Source organism: Equus quagga, chromosome 14 (assembly GCF_021613505.1).
Source record: "Equus quagga isolate Etosha38 chromosome 14, UCLA_HA_Equagga_1.0, whole genome shotgun sequence".
Classification (NCBI taxonomy): domain Eukaryota; kingdom Metazoa; phylum Chordata; class Mammalia; order Perissodactyla; family Equidae; genus Equus; species Equus quagga.
This window is the reverse complement of record NC_060280.1, coordinates 56,591,536-56,604,322: the sequence shown is the minus strand read 5'-3', so window position 1 is coordinate 56,604,322 and position 12,787 is coordinate 56,591,536. Positions and strand designations below refer to the sequence as shown.

General features: G+C 34.5%; 1 protein-coding gene across 5 annotated transcripts in view; it reads left to right on the top strand.

Annotated features, from left to right (window-relative positions):
• Positions 1-12,787, top strand: part of CWF19L2 (CWF19 like cell cycle control factor 2) — a 151,962-nt gene that overhangs the window by 94,469 nt on the left and 44,706 nt on the right. For all 5 annotated transcript variants that reach the window (XM_046685613.1, XM_046685611.1, XM_046685608.1 and 2 more), the window contains exons 14-16: positions 313-429; positions 6,650-6,805; positions 8,679-8,759. In XM_046685613.1, the coding sequence (XP_046541569.1) occupies positions 313-429; positions 6,650-6,805; positions 8,679-8,759 (354 nt within the window). The remainder of the gene's footprint in view (positions 1-312; positions 430-6,649; positions 6,806-8,678; positions 8,760-12,787) is intronic.

The window sequence follows — 12,787 nt, the reverse complement described above, 5'->3', positions numbered from 1 at the left end:
TCTTTGAAAGCATTTAGCTTCCGCAGATTGAGGATAAAGTTCCATTCATTCTGCCCTTAGGTAAACTTAATCTTTGTGTGATTAAACAGTTAAACATTAAGACTTACACTCTAAATGCCTAATTTATTAAAAGCTCTCTTCACGGCTTTTTAAAGTCTAAAAATATTAAATATCTATGAATATTAAAATAAAATATGTTGCTTATAAGCAAGTATACTTTATTAAATGTTAGGTGAGCCCTACTAGGGGCTCATCTGTCACAATTGAGAATAAAAGGTAGTAACATTTCATCTTTGGACTTTTTTCCCCCAGGTTTATTTATGTTTACCCAACTGTCGGTCTCTTACTGAGGGGCACTGCCTGATAGTCCCTTTGCAGCACCATAGAGCAGCTACCTTATTGGACGAAGACATCTGGGAGGAAATTCAGGTCAGCATGATAATGCTCATTATCATTGGAATGCTCATGAGCAACTTGTGCAAACTATGGTGATAAATTCTAACAAGTTTTATATGTTCATATGGTGGATGCCAGTGCAGTAAATAATTTAAAGAGGAAACTATGCAAATTTGGTTTTCAGAATTATTTTGGGACTTTTCTGGAATGCCTTTTAAAAATTTATACATGTAAAACTGATTTAACTTAGAGCAAAATACAGTGCCAAAAAGATTCTAAGTAATACAGAAATCTAGTCTGTTTTATATTTTTGTAAGACATTAAGCTACTTGATGAAAAACATTGATAGATGAAGAAGAAACTTATTCATTTCAACAGATACTGAGTACATGAATATAAGGTATTACAGGTGCTGTGAGAAAAGGAGAGATAAAATCATTCATTGATTTTGGCCAAAGGTAGTGTAGATTCTAGTACAGCTTGTATTATAGTTTAGCAGATTTTGTAAGCCAGCTGCATTATGGAAAATTGAATGAGGGAGGAAAAGCCAAATTGTTTTGTGCAAATAATGGTATTATGGCTCTTTTTGTGAGATAAAAGAAAAAGTTGTAGAAGTTGTAAATTATTGTAAGATATCAAGTGAATAAATATCTGAATTCTAGCTTATTTTAAAAAATATAGCTTTTTGGATATTTGTTTTTACTTTCAAATATGTACAAAAACTCAAATTAATTATGGCCTGATGAATATCCTTATGGTCATTCATCTCTTTTAGAGAATATATACAAAAAATGATTTGACTTAGCAAAAAATATTGTTTGCAAATGCAGGAGCCACTTCTTTCAAGTGGTTTATCAGCATCCTCTAGTAACATTTAATTTTAGACCTTATATTTGATAGAAAATGCCAAGATAAGTTTCAGCAGAGCATATGGGAATAATCACAAATTTGGAATGAATATTATCCATATTTTTAGTTTTATTAAATATGTAGTGAAACTTGGTCTCCTTTAAATTTATTCTTATCAGTTTGACAAATGTGCTTGAACATATGTCATAGTCAGACACTGTAGGTCGATTTTTTAAATATCCCAAATCGGCGATGTGGTGGTAGGTTTGTTGATGCCCATCTAAGTGGGCTTCACTATGGAATGATGTATATATAGGGACATTTCATTGGGAAACTTCTGGTGTTGGTACCTTTTCTTGGTGTTAGTCAGATCCTCCAGAAAAGTCTTTCAATCTCTTGCCTAGAGCATCTAAGTCTCCTTGCCAGAGTTCTGGGAGCTGTGTCAGGGAAGACGGCTGGAGGGCAGAATGTTGAATATTTAAGAACGTTAAGTAACATTTCCTATAATGCCCCTGTTTTCCGACTGTATGCCCTCAGCTGTGTCTGGTTTTCTGAGTCCAGTAACTTTATCCTTTACCTTCTCCCAAGGATAATCCTGTAGTGTTCTGCTGGTGTGGAGCAGGGCATCTGGCATGTCAGTTGCTTTTTTTCCAAAAGACTTTCATCTCTTTCACCACACCTTCACCTCTCCTTCCATAAGGACTTGGTGCTGCTGATTCCTGAGCCTTTTGAGAAGTGTGCAGTGCAACATGGCTTTATCCTTTACTATCCCTGCTAGCCCCTCCCCCACACCACTCAGGTATGAACCAGCTGTCTAGTGTTTAAGTCAGATATTGCAGGGTGATCTGATTTTCATTGTTTCGTCTCTCATTCTGGTTGTTCCAGTTGGTTTGTACTGTTTTAAAAATTAGTGTCAGTTTTGAGGGGTCAATCCATGAAGGGTATAGAGGTAAATGCGTATATTCTATCCTATCTCATAACATTTATCTTTGGATAACTTTATCTTTAGATATATTCTTTTTAGAAATCTTGAATAAATTATAGTATTAATATTACATGGTCAGCCCTAAATAGCTTGATTTTTTTTTTTTTTAAAGATTTTATTATTTCCTTTTTCTCCCCAAAGCCCCGGTACATAGTTGTATATTCTTCGTTGTGGGTTCTTCTAGTTGTGGCATGTGGGACGCTGCCTCAGCATGGTCTGATGAGCAGTGCCATGTCCGCGCCCAGGATTCGAACCAACGAAACACTGGGATGCCTGCAGCGGAGCGCGTGAACTTAACCACTCGGCCATGGGGCCAGCCCGTAAATAGCTTGATTTTTTAAGGAAAATACCTAATTTTCATTTCAATTTTTTCTTTTCTTTTTTTTTTGGTGATGAAGATTGGCCCTGAGCTAAATCTGTTGCCGATCTTCCTCTTTTTGCTTGAGGAAGATTGTCCCTGAGCTGACATGTGTGCCAATGTTCCTCTGTTTTGTATGTGAGACACTGCCACAGTGTGGCTTGATGAGCAGTATATAGGTCTGTGCCTGGGCTCTGAACCCATTAACCCTGGGCTGCCAAAGCAGAGCATGCAAATGTAACCTCTACACCACCAGGCTGGCCCCTGAAAACTTTTTACTCATAATTACCTGATTTTTTTGTAATGTGACTTGATACAAATTAAGAATTGCAACAATCTATAGTGTAGCTTACTTAATTATATTGTAAAGAATTTTAGTCCAGATGTGTTAACTAAATGAGGAATGGCCATTAGGTGAGTAATCGTACTTTAGAAATATGGAAAATAGTGATTACCCAGAGGATGAAGTGTTTTTTATTTGGAATATGGGAATTTTATATCATCCTCATAACATGGGATCTCTGTATCTCTCTGAAGTATAAAACAGTTTTGGTATATTATGATAATGAACTAAAAAGCTTTATTGTTTAGTAGTCATATAACTTTTAAAAAATGAGTGTTATTTAAATATGTATAGTGTATTTGTTATATTGAGCTGGGGGCAAATCTTGCTTTAATGGAATTGATAATCTCAAATTAGACCATTAAACTCATATTTTAAAATTAAAGTATTTTGTCTACATAGAGGAGAAGAAATACTTAGATGTGTCTGTGTTCTCCTTGAAGCTATTAGTATAATGTTTATATATTTTATAATAGTGAAATTTTTACATCACTACTAATTTAGTACTTTGGAATTTTCATTTATATCATTTATATTATATATTGGAATTACATTTTCATCTAGAATAATCATCCAATGGTTAAACCAGGAAAGGGTCATGAACAAACCTGAAGTAAGGAAATTTATGAGATAATCTTTGGATTATCTAAATTTTTATTATTGTTGGCAGCTGCTTTGTATCCACTTTTTCTCTTCCTCAGAAAAGTTTGGTTTTCAAAGATATAGTTCCACTCTAGTAGTGATTTTCCTTTTTCTAGTATATAGAATTGTCTGCTCCCCACAAAACTAGATAATGAAATAAATAATTGAAAATATTCATAATAAATAAAAATTCACAAACAGTAAGAAAATAGAGACCATCTAAAAACTATGTTATTAAACCAAATTTGTGTATTTTCCCATTTGGTTTTGTGTTTCAATTTGTGATACTAGGCATGTAAAGATAACTATCTGGGACATACAGTTGAGTAGATTGGAAAAGAGGGGTTAACGGTTGTCACTTTCTGGTTCATCTGCAGCTTTAGTCGTATCATTGATGTCTGTGAATTGTCCATATTATTATTCTTCACTGTTGTTGCAAACAAAACTTAACTCACAGTAGCTTGAGACAGCAAAAGTTAATGTCTTATATCGTAGTCCGATGTAGGCTGGGCAATTCTTCAAGACAGTTTGCCTCCGAGCAGTGATTCAGGTATGCAGCCTCCTTCCATGATAAGGAGTCCTCTTTCAGCCCCTTGGATGGAAGAAAGTGAACATAAGAAAGCACACTACCTCTTAACTGCTTTAACACACAAGTGACACATATCATTTCTACATGCATTACCCAGAACTAAACTTGGCCCCACCTAAGTCTGAGAAAGGCTGGGAAATTTAGTCTCCTTGTACACCCAGGAAGAGGAAAATGAAACTTTCGTAAACACAGCCTTTTTTGGGAAGAGTTTTTATCTGCAGAAATCAGACTGGGGACATGGCAGCTTTAAAATTTGAATGATCAATTTTACTGTATAGATATCTATAACAATATTTTATGTTTTATTTTTTATTGTAATTTAGCCTCAATTGTATGTGTACTTGAATGATCAATTTTACCATGTAAATATCTATAACAATATTTTATCTTTTATTTTTATCATAATTTAGCCTCAGTTGTATATACACTATCTCCATTAATGTGATTTTATAATGTATAATACCAAAATCAGGGAATTTTAAAAAGGAGAATCAGTTATCTATAATCATCTATAATGATTTATCTAACAATGACTTATATAGTCATATGTCACTTAATGACAGGGATACATTCTGAGAATGTGTCATTAGGTGATTTCATTGTTGTGAGAACATCATAGAATATACTAATACAAACCTAGATGGTATAGCCTCCTACACACTTAGGCTATATGCTACTAATCTTATGGGATCACTGTCGTATATGTGGTCTCTTGTTGACCAAAACGTCGTTATGCGGTGTCTGACTGTAATGAGATTATGGGTGTAAAGTCTGCAACCCCTTAAGCTGTTAGCCAAGACTTTGAGTTTAACAACAAATTGAGTGTCTAAAGAGCCTATGCTGAATTTATAAATAGCTGTGGTGAGAAATGAAAAGCGAATTTCGTATCTTTTGCTTACTAGGTACCTTTCTAGTTCACTCAAAGTATAATTATTTAATTCTTTTTTTTTTTACTTGCTCTTATTTTATAAGATGAGTGAAAAATAGAAAAGTGATGAGGGAGCAGTAATAAGTGATCAGTGGAGGCCTGGTGGGAGCCCAGAACTCACATCATCTACTTAGCAGTAATAAGCATCCCCTTTTGGGGTATCAACAGAGGCTGAGTGGGGAATCTGAACTTCCAATTCCACATGGCAATTTCTTAACAAAAACTTGATTAAATCTCCAGGAAATTATGCTAAGTGGAATATACCAACCCCAAAAGACTGCATGATTCCATTTATGTAACATTCTTGAAATGACAAAATTAAAGAAATAGAGAACAGATTGGTAGTTGTCAGGGGCTAAGAAAGGGGAGTGAGAGTGAATGTGTTTATAAAGGGGCAGCAGGAGGGATCCTTGTAGTGTTGGAATTGCTCTGTATCTTGATTGTATCAATATTAATATCCTGGTTGTGATGTTGTGCTGTGGTTTTGTAAGATGTTACCATTAGAGGAAACTGGGTTAAGGGTACATAGATTTCTCTCTACTATTTCTACATGTGATCTATAATCATAATAAAAAAGTTTAAGTAAAATGTTAAAAAGTTATAAATCAAGCTGATAAATCTAAATAAAAATGTTTCACCCTCCTATTTAGACAAATATACTTGAATAACACTCTCCAAGGCCAAGCTCGAATTTAGAATTCTCAGATACTTTGGAGGTCAACACATGGTGGTGTGGGGAGAGTTGCTTTTGGTCCCTACCCTGCAGCCTGCTCCTTTTTCTTCTAACCCTTAGCTTCATCCTATACTACAATTTATCCTGTGAATACATGTGAACATCCTGGACTGCATGTCTAAGCTCCATCCAACCACCTTCTATAAATAGCAGTCCCTCAGGCCTAGGAGTGTGAAGTAAATAAGTAAATTAGTAAAAAATAGTAAACAGAAAAGGGGGGGGAGGATTTTATAATAATGTTGAGCTCTTTGGGAAAACAGTCTTACTTTCAACTTTAGTACATTTAATTTTCATAAACTTGGTAGGACTGGATTATATGTGAAAATAGGAGACTGCTTGAATATACAAGGTTAGAAGTGAAGGGTCAGCAGAGACATGTAAGGGAACCAGCAAATGAAGATGCTGTAAGCCTAGGGAAACAATTGAAAGTGAATTCCACTTGTCTGTTACTGAGTTTAAGGATGCCTGCTTGCTCAGAGTACCTTTTTTGGCTTCTGGATGTTTTCCTATGATTTTATTGTCAGTTCTGCATGTTTTGAAAATCAACCTAAGTTTGATTTCCTTTTCTTATTTTAGTTTACTGGAACCGTTTCCAGTATATACGTAAAACTGTGTAGAGTGAGTTTCACTTTAAAAAAAATATTGCTCAAATATGTGAAATTAGATAGTGAATTTAGAAAGTAGAAGTAATTATAAATTAACATTACAAAGTTTAGATATTGCTTACTATTTTTTTTATTTTAAAGGGATTTATTGTACTTTTATTATTTTCATATTTTGAATCTCCTCTAAGTGGTTTATTTACCTATCCATTTTCTTTCTTCAGATGTTCAGAAAATCATTGGTAAAGATGTTTGAAGATAAAGGTTTGGACTGCATCTTTTTAGAAACTAATATGAACATGAAGAAACAGTATCATATGGTTTATGAATGCATTCCTCTCCCAAAGGAAGTGGGTGATATGGCTCCTATCTATTTTAAGGTATTTATGGATAGTCTTTACATGTGTACTTATTATTTTGCTACAGTGCTGTTCTATGAATACAGTTACCTTAATTCTTATATTTTTTCTCCCATATACTTATATTAAATTTTATATCATGTAAAGAGATTAAGTAAAGCACAAAAAGTTCTCTGTATAAATTTCTTTAGAAAGAAATTTGGGATTTGACCTTTAAAAAGCATGCTTATTTATAAGTATGAACATACTATCAAGTGGTAATTTACAGTTTCTATTTTAATTTCTCATTTCTCAAATAAAAAATCAAGGTTTTACCTTCAAGTCCTTTCAAGTCAAAATTATAGTCATAACTCTAGAAAACTTACTGAAATTCACAAGAGTCGAAGATAATACATACAAACAGTACAAACTACAATTGTTGAGACAAGATATTGCTGTAAGTTCTAGTATTTAATACCTCATCATGCTATTTGTAAAAGGAAACTAATATTTCACCTTGACTTACGTTTTTGGACAATGAATGACTAGAGTTCTTAATTGTGTCATTATAGTATTCAGGCAGCTTTTACTAAATAGCATATGTTTGATGCTGACCTGAATATAATATAATTTATAGACTAATATTAATGTAGAATCATATATGAAATATAACATGTGCAATGAAAAAAGAAGGTAATGTTTTGTGAGGTAGTATGGGAATCTTGCAAATGCAACATTTAGGCAGTATAAGATGGTAAAGTTTATTAACATGGACTGTCAATCCCAACAAAGAGGATTATAAAACCTATTAAGGTTAGTGAGGTGGTGAAAACTTTACTTTCTTTCTCTAGAAATTTTTAAAAACAATCTAATTATTTGATTTGAAGAATGGTATTAAAAAGATAATCCCAGACCCATGCTATTCTTATGTTAAACAAAATCAGTTGAGAAAGAGATTATTATACTTTTATTCAATCTTGTTTTTTATTCCCTCAGTAGAGCCTTAGATGATTGTGACTATAGGCATTGAGGTATAGGGCACAACATACAGCAGTCACTGTTGCTCATGTTGGATGACAGAAATGTCATCTCTTAGCAGAATGGTGTGTCACTTTTCTACACTAAACCTTTTATATGCTCATTAAAGATACATTTATTTGGTTTGGCTTTGATTTTATAGTGACTGTGCTACATTATAGTGTCAATACAAGTAACCTATGCCTTTTAAGTAGGGAACAGCAGTATATCTGATGTATTTAAATTGTGCTTATTTAAATGGTAATTTCATTTTCAAATTTGCTTCCTTAATAAAGATACTGTACAAAAATGATTATTTTATACTTGTCACCCTAGTTTTTCTTTCTGTTAAATATTTCTTTACCGTAATACAGTCATACTGCTTAGCCTAGAAGGTCTCCTAATTCCATTTCTATGTATTTTTTCCCCTGCATTGTTATTACTTTTTTGTATGTCTAGAAATAGTTCAAGTACTTGGTTGCTAGCATATAAATTACTCTCTGACATTTGGAAGAAGAGCAGTAAAACAAAATGAATTTGTTTGAGTAGATTTCTATGAATGGATTAAGGAATTTGTGAACTTTTCTGTTCACAAATTATGTTCAATATTAAATTACTTGGTCTTACCGATGGTTGTTTTTGTCATGTAAAGTTGAGCTGAAATTAAGTACAAGAGTTCAGAATGAGTAAACAGTAATATCTTGGCTAAAGAAGGGCTTTAAAAAAATCAAGAACGTCCAATTTTAAATAACAGAAATTGAAGCTTTAATCCATTCAAAATAATGACCTGCCATGTATAATATGCCCTGTAATTAATTCATTGCATTACTTTAATTTTAAACTGTCTCTTTGTATTTGCTTATTTGTATTTTTTCATTAACAAATGGCTCTTTGTTAGAAAGCCATAATGGAATCTGATGAAGAGTGGTCTATGAACAAGAAATTGATTGATCTCTCTTCAAAAGATATCAGAAAGTCTGTAAGTATCATTTTTTGTCCTAATATAAGAAATTACCATAGTATTTAGGATTGTCATTAATTTCCGCATCTTATTTGAAAAAGAGACCATTTGGCTGAGTAAACCAAAGGTGAAGTAACTAATTCTACAAATAAAGAAGAAATTATTTTCATCTTATCTGGTCTAGCAAATCCTTATTTTTTTAATTGCTTATTTGAATATTTGTTTATTCCTGACCTGGCCCTCCGCCACTGTAGTCGCGTAATTGGCTGTGACAGCCATCAGACTGTGCCATGAGAGCTCCTCTCATCGACCTCTCAGCCTCTGTGGGCCAAGTGGTGAGAGGGGCCTATTTGTTACTGGAATTATAATGAGAGAAACATTTTCCTAGAGGCTCTATTGTGAATTTTGAATTTTTTTTTTCTTATACAAAAGTTACCTGTTATGTTCTTTTAAAACAGTAGTTGAGTTAGCTTATGGGTTCATTATTCTTTTAGGGACTTTCCTGATCATGTTTCATAGTTTAATCTTAATTTGCAGATCAGCTTTTAGATAAAAGTTACTCGTAAGTTGAGTACTTCTGTGATGACTTCTCTCTTTTCTAGAAATATAAATTAAATGGAATAGAGATATAATAGAATTGTGGGTTTCTTTTTGTTTTTCTATTCAAGAAGCAATCTATTCTACAAATGTTTATTGAATGCATACTATTTACCAGGTACTGTTCTAGGTGCTTTTTATACATGGTGGAACAAAACAGAGATGATCTCTCTGACTTTATGGAGCTTATATTGTATTGCAGGGGTTGGGAACTCCAGCCTGTGTGCTAAATCCAGCCTGCTGCCTGTTTGTGTAAACAAAGTTTCGTTGGAACACATTTACACCCATTCGTCTATGTATTGTCTTTTGGTGCTTTTATGCTGCAAAAGCAGAGTTGAGAGTTTCAACAGAGACTATATGATCTGCAAAGCCCAAAATATTGTATTTAAATTGAAACTCTTATAAGTTTTCATAAGCTTTTTTAAGTTTCCCAACCCCTTTTCTAATAGATGTCACTAGAATATTTCTCTCCCATTTCTTCTTTTGGAAAGCTAGATTCCTGATCCATGTGACTGATAGGATTCCTTATTACATTTATTATATCCCAGTTAAAAGATTCAAATTTCATTGCATTATTGAAGATAGTTTTAATTCAAAGGTAAAAACACATCTACAGTCTTTTTCTTTCCCTTGCTGGTGAATTGGGCCAGACAATATATTAAAAAACAAAATAAAAAACAACGCCCCTCCAAATGTCCTGTTTACTACTGTCTTTTGTGAGCCTATAGAAAAAGGTATCTAATAGACGTAGATCTTTTGTGCCTAAGTTTTTCACTTCTTATATTGTAATTTCCAGTGCCATTCTTTTAGAACATGATTTTTTTTTTTTTTTTGAGGAAGATTAGCCCTGCACTAACTACTGCCAATCCTCCTCTTTGTGCTGAGGAAGACTGGCCCTGAGCTAACATCCATGCCCATCTTCCTCTACTTTATATGTGGGATGCCTACCACAGTATGGCTTTTGCCAAATGGTGCCACGTCTGCACCTGGGATCCAAACCGGTGAACCTGGGCCACCGAGAAGCGGAATGTGTGAACTTAACCGCTATGCCACAGGCTGGGCCCTAGAACATGATTTCAATGGCAGATGAAAATATTTCAAAGTAGAAATTTTAAGGGAAACATATTATTCTCCATTTGCTACACTGTATATGCAGGTTTTTTTACTGGTAAATGATCTAGTACCTATTGTAAGTTTGTTTCTTAAAACCTGGATAAGTACCTGAATTAAGTACCCAGAGGGTTTCAATATTTTAACTTAACTGATGTGGATAATAAGAAACAACACAGATCCTTGTTGGAATGCTGGTTGTCTATTCACCTTTGAAGCATTTAAAAAATAGCAACAATTGGCTTTTTTTAAGTCACTACACAGTGTTGTATCTGAGACTGAGAGTTGCAGCAGATGGGGAAGGAGCTGGATGACCTCTTGAGGTCCCTCTTAGCTTTAGGATTCAGTAATTACGTGGAGGGAATTGTGAAGAGAACTTGAGTAAAAGAATAATTCTAAAGGAGGTCACTTTTTAGGTTAACAAGCTTTCCAGTGTCTTTTTAGAATGATAAAATTGTTTCTGAGCATGAAGTGAACAATCTTGAGTTATTTTAACATTATTTTTATTCTGAAAGAACCTCATTATACTTCTTTTAAAAGCTCTATGTCCTTGGTAGTTTCATAGAGTACTTTACCTGCTGCATTGTGGGTAGGGTGATTTTTTTCTCACAGTAGATTCTTGGCTTTTAGTAGAGATTCACATATTTGTAATTCATTCTGATTCTTTGTTGATTTTTCTTTGCTGTGTGAATATAAGCTTCTCTCTTTTTTATTTTAAGATTTTATTTTTTTCCTCTTTCTCTCCAAAGCCCCCCAGTACATAGTTGTATATTCTTCGTTGTGGGTCCTTCTAGTTGTGGCATGTGGGACGCTGCCTCAGCGTGGTTTGATGAGCAGTGCCATGTCCGCACCCAGGATTCGAACCAACGAAACACTGGGCCGCCTGCAGCGGCTTGCGCGGACTTACTCGGCCACGGGGCCAGCCCCATAAGCTTCTCTTTTTATGTCCATTTTGTTTACTTTCTCTGAGTCTTTTGATTTCAGTGTAGTGTGAAGTTCATGGAAATGTACAAGGGAAACAGATCTGAATGTTCATTGCAGAGGAGTTGCATGATATTAAATAACTTATCGAGAAAAGTGGTCATTTTTCACAGGGTATTTTATTGAGATTTCATGTGAATTTTTCCTGAACTTTTAAATGGTGTGATTTTTAAGTTTAATTTTGTGATAACTATAGCAGTTGAAAAACATGTAACACATTTAGGGACTGATTTTTAAAACTAAGAAAAGTCCGTCTCAAGGAAAATTGGGTTTATCCAGAGACTTTCAAACTCAAGAACAATTTTAGGAAGTCAGGAGTAACATCTGGAATGTTAAAAGGGGAAAATTCAAATTCTCTTGTTTTTCTACCATCAGTAAAAATTTTTTGGTGTAGTTCTGTCAGTACCTTTCAAGACTGGTACCAAAGTTCTAACTCCTTTCCCTCTGGCTGGTCAGGGCAGGAAAAGGAAAGTGCTAAACATGTATGTACTTTGATGCTGGAGCCTTTGCAATACTTACTGACCAGCAACTCTTGTAGCAAGACAGTATAGGTTGTACCTTTTGCAGCCTGCAGCGAGAGAGCAGAGGAGAAGCTTGTGGCAGCGACTGTTCTTTGTGTAAAAGTAGTAGTGTGTTCATTATGCTCTCTTGGTAGTTGCGCCATAGGTTATTGAGCCTTGGTGTGTATATTAGTTTCCTATTGTTGCTTTAACAAATTACCAGAGACTTAGTGGTTTAAAACAACGCAGATTTATCATCTTATGGTTCTGGAGGTCACAAGTATGAATTGGGTTTCACTGGGCTAAAATCAAGGTGAGGCTCTGGGGGAGAGTCTGTTCCCTTACCATTTCCAGCTTCTAGAAGCCACCTGCATTCCATGGCTTGTGATCCTTTCCTTCATCTTCAAAGCTAACAGTGTAGGGTCTTCCATTCTCTGACTCTGACCCCCCTGTCTCTCTAAGTACCCTTGTGATTACATCGGCCCCACCTGGATAACTCAGATAATCTCCCCATTTTAAGACCCATTACTGGATGGTTCAACATCCACAAATCTATCAACATGATACACCACATTAACAAAATGAAGAATAAAAATCACATGATCATCTCAATAGATGCAGAGAAAGCATTTGACAAGATACAGCATCCATTTATGATAAAAACTCTAAATAAAATGGGTACAGAAGGAAAATACCTCAACATAATAAAGGTCATATATGACAAACCCACAGAAAATATCCTTCTCAATGGAGAAAAACTGAAAGCTATCCCTTTAAGAACAGGAACCAGACAAGGATGCCCACTGTCACCACTCTTATTTAACATAGTATTGGAAGTCCTAGCTAGAGCAATCAGGC